This window comes from Physeter macrocephalus, chromosome 13 (genome assembly GCF_002837175.3).
Source record: "Physeter macrocephalus isolate SW-GA chromosome 13, ASM283717v5, whole genome shotgun sequence".
NCBI lineage: Eukaryota > Metazoa > Chordata > Mammalia > Artiodactyla > Physeteridae > Physeter > Physeter macrocephalus.
This window is the reverse complement of record NC_041226.1, coordinates 26,463,742-26,476,498: the sequence shown is the minus strand read 5'-3', so window position 1 is coordinate 26,476,498 and position 12,757 is coordinate 26,463,742. Positions and strand designations below refer to the sequence as shown.

The 12,757-nt window shown below is 38.2% G+C and overlaps 1 protein-coding gene across 7 annotated transcripts in view; it reads right to left on the bottom strand.

The window, feature by feature from the left end:
- ELF1 (E74 like ETS transcription factor 1) overlaps positions 1-12,757 on the bottom strand; it is a 107,004-nt gene that overhangs the window by 18,284 nt on the left and 75,963 nt on the right. For all 7 annotated transcript variants that reach the window (XM_055089406.1, XM_028497871.2, XM_055089404.1 and 4 more), the window contains 2 exons: positions 11,890-12,070; positions 914-1,021 (listed from right to left, as the gene is read on the bottom strand). In XM_055089406.1, the coding sequence (XP_054945381.1) occupies positions 914-1,021; positions 11,890-12,070 (289 nt within the window). The remainder of the gene's footprint in view (positions 1-913; positions 1,022-11,889; positions 12,071-12,757) is intronic.

Sequence of the window (12,757 nt, the reverse complement as noted above, 5' to 3'; positions counted from 1 at the left end):
TCAGCTAGAGAAATCTCTCCTTCCAGAACACTCTGCTATCCCTCTCATGGCTTTATTTTTGGCTTTTACAGTTATTTACGTAAATAACTATCTTCAAAAGAAAACTGTCAGCCTGAGGAAAGAAACAAGATCTGTTCATTTCTATAACATGTTATTGCCTGATACATTGCTCTGCATATAGAAAATATTCAATAAACATCTTAAATTGATTTAATAATAATTAATTTTATTAGTTTGACTACGTCCAAAGGAGAACATGGATTTAAAAGCAGATCGATAAATGCGGCAGTGAATTTTATGCCATGAAGTCTCAGAAAACATTTCAATGGATTTTTGCCTATTCACTGATGAATACTGACTAAAGATCAATAAGGATCAATTTTTATTGATCAATAAAGATCAATATTGACTAAAGATCACTAAATTATAATAGTTTGGGCCCTAAATACTTCACCAATCAGGTTAAGAAGAAATTCTGCATAATCTGCTATTTGACAACTAAATTACTTTTTTATCCTTAATGTCCTCACTCCCCAAATTAAAAAAAAAAAAAAAAATCTTGTTTAACTGAACACTTTAGCAAAGGTGCCTCAACTAGTACTGTACCTTAAGATGCACTTGGGACCAAAAAAATATAAAACATGGTCTCCGGTCTGTTGATATTTATCATCTGAGAGAGAGATGGAAGAAGAGCTTTTCAAAGCATATAAACATGGTCCTACTAGCACAGGGAGCTATATTCAATATCCTATGATAAACCATAATGGAAAAGAATACAAAAAAGAATGTATACGTATGTATTACGGAATCACTTTGCTGTACAGCAGAAATTAACACAATATTGTAAATCAACTATACTTCAAAAAAAAAAAAAAAAGCATATAAACATGAACAGTCATAACACAACACTCACTGATGCGCTTTTCGTCCAGCATAGGGCCAGGAGAATCCATATTGAGGAGTGCTTCAGCAGCCTCGATAGTTTCAATTGTTTCATCCCCATTATGACAGGAAGCTTCAACTACAATACATTTAAAGAGAAAACAGAATTAGCTACAAGACATTTGTTCTTCTAAAAAGCACAGATTCGGGAATTCCTTGGTGGTCCAGTGGCTGGGACTCAGCACTTTCACTGCCAGGGGCCCAGGTTCAATCCCTGGCCGGGGACCTAAGATCCCATAAGCCGTGCGGCGTGGCCTAAATAAATAAATAAATAAATTAATTAATTAAAAAGCATAGATTCTCATCTCTTGAACCAGAATACATCACTTAATACTCTGGTTGATAACCATAGTTTGCTTCAACATATAAAATCTATACTGAAAATGACTATATTTCTCATTTCAAACTTTGCAAGATGCGGGGGTTTTATTAAAAATAACAACAACAACCACCCAAAACCTCTGCAAGACACTGGGAGGTAAAAAAGTAAGCAAAATAGAACTCATACTCTAGGAGGAAAACACCAGTCATTTCTGATAATTCTTGTATTTACATGAATAGTAAACTAAGATGTCACTGGGAAGGTCGTGCTCTTTCTGTTGACTCCATACTTTAAAATGACTGGGTTGATAGTTTTGGGTCCCTTTCAGCTCTAACATTGATTCCAATACTCTTAGTGCACTCATAGGAATGAATATGAGTCTCTGTTAATTTCTGAATCTTCTTCCATTCTTCTATAATTAGTGAATTGCCACCATCACCAAAAGGTTTAGTCGTAGTCACATTATTAGAATATAAACACTCTTTGATAATTATAGTATTCTGGTACCTTTCTTCTCTAACGTGTAACATAGAACACTAATTTCCCTACTGTGAACTGTGCCTAGTGCAAGTTATTTTTTTATGTTCTTTAAAAATATTAAAATACAAATGAAAATTAATCCAAGTACATGCTAGACACTCGACACTTCTCTGCATCCCAGAGAGGTGTCTGAAATAGCTGCACAGCGAATTCTCTGAATGGCTTTTAGCCCCTCCGTTCTAGGATCAGCACCAAGAAACTAAATAAAGAGCTACCAATGCTCTCTTTTCATGGATAAATTCAAGTTTCCTGGATGTGGTGTTTATCATCCATAATCCCTTGTACTTACTTGCTATATTTTCCCCTCAATATTGACAAAATTACACGTCATTTTTAAAAGTCTGAAAAAAATATATATATATATAAATAAAATTATGATTTTCAGATTCAGGGTTGGACTGATAGTATATAACTCAACAAATATAAGCCTTTTAATTTTACAAAACATTAGGAAGTAAATATAAACGTAGTACTTAAAGCAGAAGTTCTTTTTCTCTATCAAATGAATGAAAGTGATCATTTACACACTGTCCTCTCCCTATTCTTATTCAGTCCAGAGAAGCAACAAAATCATTTTCCTCTTCGTTATTAAGATTATAACCAGGTTTCCAAGAAATCTGTAGTTCTTTGAAATTTACCTTAACTTTCCATTAGAATATTATAACATTTATTATCCTAAATAATTCCTAAACAGTTCACACTCTGTTTTAGACTGAAGATTTCCAAGAATCTACAAAATTCTTCGTTGATTCCAAATCTCCAGCTGGCAAAAATATTGAATGACTATCACTCTTAACTAACTGTACAAGGAAATGTGGAAGATACAATAGCATAGGACATGACCTCTTTCCTTATCTATTGGTAACGGATACTTAGATACTGCCTAAGAAAATAACAAAGTGATCAGTTTTATGGTATAGAGCAGACTGACTACAGGCACTGTATATCATTATAAGTTAGGAAGGCTTCCTGAAGAGATGGGTTTAGGCTGAGTCATTTAAGATAGCTAGGATTTAAATACTTTGAGAGAAAGAGAGAGAAATTAAAGCAAGAATAATAGTAGAAGCAAGGGCATGAGAAGAAGTATTATGCATTTAAAGAAAATGAGATAATTATACCATTAGAAAGCAAAATGTGTAATAGCTAAAGATTATTATAACAACAGCATATTAATTAATTTGCTTTACAAATTGACTAATGTGGCTGACTGCCTCCCCAGGGGAGGAATCCCACAATAGGAATGGAAGGCAGGGACTGCTGAAGGAGCAGAGACCAGAGACAATTCCTGAATGATGCTTTCGAAGAAGTTCTGGATCTTGGATTATACACTAGTCAGCTCCTCTCAATTAGGAAAAACTCTCAACAAAGCACATTTTCTCCCATAAAATACTGGCTAACACTGGGAGTCCCCACAACCTGCCAAGCCAGAAGAGAACCTCCTTCTTCCAGATATGAAAGATGTATCTGCAGAATTCCAACCGTCTGGGCTCCATTCCCTCAGCTAATATCTTTGAACCCAAATATCTACAGGTCACAGGGAGGACAAGGAACAAGAAGACAGCCAACATAAAAAGATGCAAGGATTTTAATCTAACCTGGATTTCTCTAACAGCAATTTAACCTTTATATGGAGTCTTCCTCTTTTAAAGGCTTTAAGCTTTTCCTCTTAAGGCCAGTGCTCACATTTCTGAGTTACGACAAAAAGCACTCTAGAGCACCTGAATAGATTTTTGACTAGCTTTTTAATTCTAAGAGTAGGTGTCCTTTTCATTTTCATATCAAGATACACAAATTTTCATTAGAAGATTCACAGTCTTCATTAGGAAACTACTTCTCCTAATTATAATGAAAAATAAATCAATTAAATTTTAATTATATATTCTATCAAAAACAAGTGCTTAACTGACAAAGGATTAATCTCCAAAATTTACAAGCAGCTCATGCAGCTCAATATCAAAAAAAAAAACCAACCCAATCCAAAAATGGGCAGAAGACCTAAACAGACATTTCTCCAAAGAAGATATACAGATTGCCAACAATTACTTGAAAGAATGCTCAACATCATTAATCATTAGAGAAATGCAAATCAAAACTACAATGAGATATCACCTCACACCGGTCAGAATGGCCATCATCAAAAAATCTACAAACAATAAATAAATGCTGGAGAGGATGTGGAGAAAAGGGAACCCTCTTGCACTGTTGGTGGGAATGTAAATTGATACAGCCACTATGGAGAACAGTATGGAGGTTCCTTAAAAAACTACAAATAGAACTACCATACAACCCAGCAATCCCACTACTGGGCATATACCCTGAGAAAACTATAATTCAAAAAGAGTCATGGGGCTTCCCTGGTGGCGCAGTGGTTGAGAATCCGCCTGCCGATGCAGGGGACACACTACTATATATAATATAGATAACTAACAAGAACCTACTGTATAGCACAGGGAACTATACTCAATATTTTGTAATAACCTATAAGGGAAAAAATCTGAATATTATATATATACAACTGAATCACTGTGCTGGGCACCTGAAACCAACAAGACATAGTAAATCAATTTTAGCACTGGGAGATCAGCTCGGTGCTTTGTGACCAGCTAGAAGGGTGGGATAGGGAGGGTGGGAGGGAGGGAGATGCAAGAGGGAAGAGATACGGGGATATATGTATATGTATAACTGATTCACTTTGTTATAAAGCAGAAACTAACACACCATTGTAAAGCAATTATACTCCAATAAAAACGTTAAAAGAATTTTTTTAAAAAGTGCTTAGAAGTCCAATTCCTCCATAATAGTTAAAACCAGAAAAGATAAATACTTCAAAAAGTCTAGCAAAATGATTAAAATAAGGCATTTTAACACTTGCTCTTAAAAACTTAAGCCTCCTATTTAAAATCTTGTAGACTTAAGGCATAGTAGCAAAACATATTGTGGGACTTCCCTGGTGGCGGCGCGGTGGTTGAGAATCTGCCTGCCAATGCAGGACACATGGGTTTGAGCCCTGGTCCAGGAAGAGCCCACATGGCCTGGAGCAACTAAGCCTGTGCGCCACAACTACTGAGCCTGTGCTCTAGAGCCCGCGAGCCACAACTACTGAGCCCGCGTGCCACAACTACTGAAGCCTGCGCGCCTAGAGCCCAAGCTCTGCAACAAGAGAAGCCACCGCAATGAGAAGTCCGCACATGGCAACGAAGAGTAGCCCCACCCACTTAATATTGAAATTTCTGCCTCAGATTTTTTTAAATCTGAAAAAGTTGGTTTGTTAGCCAGATTTCAAACAAAGTTCATGCATTGGTGGCACATACCTTCCTTAGTATTTTTTTTTCCATTTTTGTTGTTTATCTTAGGAGAAACAGGGTCATCTGTTTGTAGTTTCCCACATTCTAAATTTTGCAGATTATATATCTGTGGTGTCACTTACCATATCCCTCCCCCCGTGTATTTCCTGTAAACTGGTAGTTACATCTAGAAGATTGATTTGATTCGCATTAAATTCTTTGGCAAGAATACTTCAAAGGTGATGCTGTGTGATTCAATGCACCTTTTGAAGGTAGGTAGGTCTTCCTTCAGTACTACGAGGATTGAGAAGCAGGTTCAGGTGTTGCCAGCCTGATCTATCCAGCATAAAATTCTCCATCAGCCTTTTACCTAATGGCTTTAGCAGTTACTGATGATAGTTACCTAGATGCACTATTTCATTAGGGATTTCAAAATGGTGATAATTCTAATCTTATCATTCCTCTAGCATTTATTAGCTAGAATTTTCTATAAGGAAGAACTCTGTCATAAACTATCTGGTTACCCTGAGCCACGGTTCATACGTGGTTCATAAGGGCAAATTAAACGCTTGGTTCTTTTTCCGTTATTTACTGATTTTCAGAATAATAAATGGGATCTTTCAAAAGTGACCACTGGGACTTCCCTGCTGGTCCAGTGGTTAAAACTCTATGCTCCCAATGCAGGGGGCCGAGGTTCAACCCCTGGTCGGGGAACTAGATCCCGCATGCCCCAACTAAGAGCCCGCATGCCACAACTAAAGATCCCGCATGCTACAACTAAAAGATCCCTCTTATCGCAACTAAGACCCGGCGCAGCCAAATAAATAAATAAGTAAATAAGTATTTAAGAAAAAAAAAGTGACTGCTAAGTTTAAAAGATTTTTATTAGCTTTTGGTTTTAAAACCAAATCTTTAAAACCAATCTTTTTATTTTAAAATTTATTTATTTTATTTATTTTTGGCTGTTGGGTCTTCATTGCTGTGCGCGGGCTTTCTCTAGCTGTGGAGAGCAGGGGCTACTCTTTGCTGCAGTGCGCGGGCTTCTCATTGCTCTGGCTTCTCTTGCTGCGGAGCACGGGCTCTAGGCATGTGGGTTTCAGTAGTTGCAGCACGCAGGCTCAGTAGCTGTGGCTCACGGGCTCTAGAGCACAGGCCCAGTAGTTGTGGCAAACGGGCTTAGTTGCTCCACAGCATGTGGGATCTTCCCGGACCAGCGCTCGAACCCGTGTCCCCTGCATTGGCAGGCGGATTCTTAACCACTGCGCCACCAGGGAAGCCCATATCTTTCTATTTTTAAATGTAAGCAAACACATACATATCATTTATATTCTTTCCCCTATCTTAAATAATAGGTAACCATTCATGCTGTACTGACCCTTGCTTTTTAAACTTCATATACACTAGAAATCATTCCACAACTACATATAGAAATCATGCTACCTTTTGAATTTCAAAAACATAAGGCAAGTTAAAATGTGGTTAATATCAGCAATCTAATTTGTAGAACTTTGTTTATTCCACTTAGCTTCAGTGCTTAGGTCAGGAAATACAAAATAAATTGGTGGTTCCTACATGAAACAGGAATGAAACCAAAAAAAGTATAACTAAGCTTTTAAAAATATAGAGAAAATGTTTGCCCTTCATTAAATGGATTACAAAAATTTCTTGTAAGCAACAATAAAACCCACAAGCCTTTTGTTTCCTTCCAATTTTATTGAGATTATAATTGACATACAGCATTGTGTAAGTTTAAGGTGTACAGCATGATCTGACTTACATACATCATGAAATGATTATCACAATAAGTTTAGTGAACACCCATCATCTCATATAGATACAAAATTAAAGAAACAGAAAAAATTTTTTCTTGTGATAAGAACTGAGGAATTACTCTTTTAACAACTTTTATATATAACATACAGCAGTGGTAATTATATTTATCATATTGTACATTATATCCCTAGTACTTTTTTATTTTCTAACTGGATGTTTGTACCTTTTGACTACCTTGGTCCAATTCCCATTCCCCCCACCCCTGCCTCTGGCAACCACAAATCTGATCTCATTTTCTATGAGCTTGTTTATTTGTTTTCGAAGTACACCTGACCTACAACACTGTTAGTTCCTCAACCTAGTGATGTGGTATTGCTATACATATCAAAATGATCACCACGATAAGTCTAGTTAATATCATCATACAAAGATATTACCTAGTTATTTACTGTATTCTCCACACTGTACATAGCAATACGTATATTATTTTAAGTTGTTGATCACTTAATTTCAAATACATTTTTACTCCCCAACTCCACGTTTACTATTTGACATGTTTTACGTCTTTCTGTTTTGTGTATCCCTTAACTACTCATTGTGAATACAGATGATTTTACAATGTTTGTCCTTCAACCTTCCTACTAGCTTTATACATGGCTGATTTACTACTTTTACTGTATATTTGCCTTTACCAATGAGATTTTTCCTTTCATAATTTTTCCTTTCATAATTTTCATATTTCTTTTTGTGACCTTTTTTGGTTAGAGAAATCCCTTTAACATTTCTTGTAAAGCTGGTTTGTTGGTGCTGAACTCTTTTAACTTTTGCTTGTCTGTAAAACTTGATCTCTCCATCAAACCTGAATGAAAGCCTTGCTGGGTAAAGTATTCTTGGTTGTAGGTTTTCCCCTTTCGCCACTTTAAATATATTGAGCCACTCCCTTCTGGCCTGCAGGGTTTCTGCTAAAAAGTCAGCTCACAGCCTTATGTGAGTTCCTTTGTATGTAACTTGTTGCTTTTCCCTTGCTGCTTTTAAAATTCTCTCTTTATCTTTAATTTTTGCCACTTTAATTACAACGTGTCTTGTTGTAGTCCTCTTTGGGTTGATCCTGTTTGGGACTCTCTGTGCTTCCTGGACATGGATGTCTGTGTCCTTTCCCAGGTCAGGAAAGTTTTCAGCTATTATGTATTCAAACATGTTCTCTGCCCCTTTCTCTCTCTCTTCTCCTCTGGAACCCCTATAATGCAAATACTAGTACACTTGATGTTGTCTGAGAGGTCTATTAAACTGTCTCATTTCTTTCTATGCTTTTTTCCTTTTTCTGTTCAACTTCAGTGATTTCCACTACTCTTGTCTCCCAGCTCACTGATCTGTTCCTCTGTGTCATTTAGTCTATTGTTAATTCCTTCCAGTGTATTTTTCATTTCAGTTACTGTACTCCTCATCTGTTTGGTTGTTCTCTACATTTTCTACTCTTTGTTAGAAACTTCTAACTTCTTGCTCTGTGCACCCATTCTTCTCCAGAGTTCCCTGAACATGTTTACGATCATCATCTTGAACTCTTTATAGGGCAGGCTGCCTATCTCCACTTCACTTAGTTCTTCTGGGGTTTTATCTTGTTCCTTCATTTGGAAGATATTCCTCTGTCGCTTTTATCATTTTATCTAACTTGCTCTTTTTATTTCTATGTATCTGGTAGATTGGTTACATTTCCCGACCTTGGAGAAGTGGCCTTCTGTAGGTGCCATCCTATGCATCCCAGTAGTGGTCTCCCCTCTGGTCACCAGAGCTATGTGCTCTGGGGTGCTCCCTAGTGGACTGCATGGGTCCTTCTGTTGCGACAGGCTAACTATTGTGGATGGTCTGGTAGGTGTGGCTGGCCTGTGGTCCAGTTGTTTGCCAGGTCCTGCCTTGCGTGGAGGCTGCCAGGGACCCCACGTGGTCCCAGGGCTAGTGTTGGCTGACAAGTGGGCAGAGCCGGGTTCTAGAGTGGGTAGTTGTGGGGCTCGGGATCCCAAGATCTAGTGTCAGCCTGCTGGTGGGCAGGGCCACTTCCTGACACGGCTGGCCGTGGGGTCCAGGGTGTACAAAAGCTGCTGTTGGCCCACCTGTGAGTGGGGCTGGATCCCGCATAGCTGGCTGAGGGGTCCAAAGGGGTCCATCTCCTTTAATAATTTCAATTTTAGACTCAAGACTGGTAATGGAAGGATCTCCACATAGATAAAGCTCATAGTCAAATGCTTTTCATAAATTTTTAATAGCACAGCCTTGTTTCAAAGGAAATGTTATATAAAACGCCAACATATAAACAGATAAAAGTAATATTTTATCATTATACATTTTAAAAGTTAAAATTTATATCAAACTTGATATGAGATAAATAAATGATAAAAATGAAATGTTTCATGTTCTGATGAACATGAAAATTTGAAATCGGGGGTTATCGATGACAGCTGCCATCTAATATAACCCTCAAGTCCATAAAAATAGTTTGATCTTTTTATTGAAAATTTCAAACAGAATCAAAATTATGGGACATAGTATAATGAATTCTCACATAGCCATTCTCAGCATCAATCATTATCAAAACATAGTCAATCTTCTTTCATCCATACTCCACTTACTGCTCAAGGTCCCCTCACACACACCCTGACCCCCAGGATTATTCTGAAGGAATCCATGACGCTGTATTTTAACTGTAAGTATTTGAGCAATGTATCTAAAAGATAAAGAATCTAACACAATGCTATTATCTTGCCTAAAAATGTTAACAATATTCCTTATCATTTGAAGTGCTACCTAGGTCTCATAATTAGTTTATAAACTGTCCTATCTCCATCACCATCTTCCCTGTAGTTTCTCAAAAGCGCAGTACTCTCCCCTCCCCCACTCTGGACTAAGGAGGGCTATAAGATCCTTTCATTTCTCATGACATGACTCGAACAAGTAAAGAAGAGTTAAACAAAGGCTTGGGCTGGAAGTTAAGAAAGGCAAGAGAGAAGAAACATGCAAACAGCAAATCTGATTTTCAAGATGTGGCTTATCTTCCGGATCCATTCCATACCAGTTCTGTTTTCCAGGAAGGGAGGAGCTTGTCTGCATCTCGTCATCAGCTATCTTCAAGTCTAAGCCCAAGAGAGTGAAGCACTGGAAGGAAGAAATAATTCCTTCTCCTAAAGATCCAAGATCTGCTTTCCTAGTCTCCATTTCTTCTTTAAGGACCAGTATCTTCCTTGGTGACTAAAACCAGGAATAAACACTCCTTCAGGGGAGACCCTGGTTCCCAACCCACAAAGAGTGTGTAGCCTTACCCTAAGGCATCAAGAAAGTAGGTCAGATCACACTGTGGCGAAAACCCCATTAGCTACACAACACATACATGCATAGTGGTGGTCAATCTGTTATACAAAACACAAAGTACACAGTCAGTGATGAGTTGAAACCTCTAATATGATTAATCCAATTGTCTTACTGATAAGCGAGAAACAAATCTAGATTTATCAAAAACTTTCATTGGGTTGCTCTGAAAAAAATGTGAATATATGAGAACATGCTTTGTAAAAAATAAGAGGACAGTACAAAAACTAAGTGTTGTTCATCAACGTTATCAATGACTCAGTCACTGGGTGCATGACATAAGCAAGTCATTTAACTTCTCTAATTTCAGTTTTCTTTTTCTGCTGTGAGAATTAAATCCGTACTTTTAAAAAAATCTACTATGTTGATATGATACAATGATAAGAAGACAATGCCATTTTGGAGGTATTTTTGCCCAAAATGGATTATCTCATTCTAATCATGAGAAAATATCACAGAAATAAAATTGAGGGGCATTCTACAGTGTCTGACCAGTACTCCTCGAAAGCATCAAGGTTATGAGAGACAAGGAAAGACAGAGGAACTGTCATAGACTGGAAGCGACTAGGAAAAAATACCAACTAATTGCAATGTGAGATTCAAGATAGGATCCTGGAACAGAAAAAGGATGTTAGTGTGAAATGCATGGAATAAAGTCCAGGTTTAGCTGATAATACTGTGACTAATGTTAATTTCTGGTTTTTAATTTAAGAATAAATATTCAGAGCTTCCCTGGTGGCACAGTGGTTAAGAATCTGGCTGCCAATGCAGGGGACACGGGTTCGAGCCCTGGTCTGGGAAGATCCCACATGCGGTGTAGCAACTAAGCCCGTGTGCCACAACTACTGAGGCTGCATGCCACAACTACTGAAGCCTGTGCACCTAGAGCCTGTGCTCTGCAACAAGAGAAGCCCGCGCACCACAACAAAGGGTAGCCCCTACTCGCGAGAAAGCCCGCATGCAGCAACGAAGACCCAACGCAGCCATAAATAAATAAATAAATAAATAAATAAACTTTTAAAAAATTAAAATAAAAAATAAATATTCAAATAATCTTTGCTTCTAAGTAATTAACTTTCTCAAACACCTCCAACATCTCTGGCCAAGATATATGAATGTAAATGTATAAAATTACAAATGCGCGCACCAGTTTCTAAAACTGATGGAAAAAAGCACCACCTCAACACTTATTCAGTTTGAAATATCCTACTAGTTCTGACTGAACAAATCTTTAAACCTCGGCACCTTATCCTACATTTGGGTCACGGCCTCCTATTTTGCTTCCTGAGGCAGCAGTAACAAAAGAATATTCCTATCTTTCGCCCTGCAAACAACCTCTCATTGTTATCAGGAGTACAGAGCTAGGCACACAAACAATGCTCAGTGAAGACTTGGTGAACCGAGTTGGTCTGGTTCCTCTTACACACCTTCTATTTCGTCACGTTCATCTCTGTCTATTTAGGAAAGAAGAAGGAGGAGATAAGTGAGCACTATGAGGCACAGGCAGATGAGGAAGAAAACGTCATTTCCTTCTTCCCCCAGGGCTCCAGCTTCCGCCGGTAACGGAGTTACTCAAAACCGAGTCAAGAACTGTTTATATCCCCCAAATCACAGGGCTAACCCACTGACTAAAACTATGCTGAAGGAAGGTGCTGTCAGAGGTACACACACCTGTAAGGGTGATGTCGTCGTCATCCTCATCGATGATTTCCTCTTCGGCGACATCCAAGGAGCTCTCAGTGATCATGTCATTGGGCTCCTCCACACAGGCTAGACCCGCATAGCTATTGAGAATATCAGCACCAGGAACGTGTTCCACAATGACCGCAGGAAAAATAGCTGGATCGCCAAGCTGGGAGGGGTGAAGGAAAAAAAGGATTAACAAAGTTTTGCTTTTGTTAAATACAACACGAATTATTTTATACAATTTAGTTTTCACATCATCAGCTACTTGTATATTGACAAGCTTTCTAGGATACAGAGAATATATATCTACTAAGACCAAATAAAACTTTCATTACCAATTTTGGGTCTTAACAGCCAAGTTTTCATTGGGAAGTTCCATAAAAGTATGTTTTTAAAGCTCACTAAATTAAAAAAACTAGTATCATTAATGCATAAGAAGTGGCATACAAATGAAATGTACAATTAAAGAAAATCTCAGCAAAAGTTTGACAGAAAAAAATCAGTGAGCTTAATAAATATTACACTGTTACTTGGCACACGGGCCGTGTTTAACAACTAACTGCTTTTGATTCAAATGAGAAAATTAACTTTCACTTTCCATCTGGTTATAAGATCAGGGAAGTCGAGAACTGGAAGAACTCTAGTCTACCATCTCATTTTACAGATGAGGAAACTAAGGCAGAGAGGATTTTTAACAGCCTACTCAAAAATCAGTTAATTAGGGGCTTCCCTGGTGACGCAATGGTTGAGAGTCCGCCTGCCGATGCAGGGCACGCGGGTTCGTGCCCCGGTCCGGGAAGATCCCACATGCCGCGGAGCGGCTGGGCCCGTGAGCCGTGGCCGCTGAGCCTGC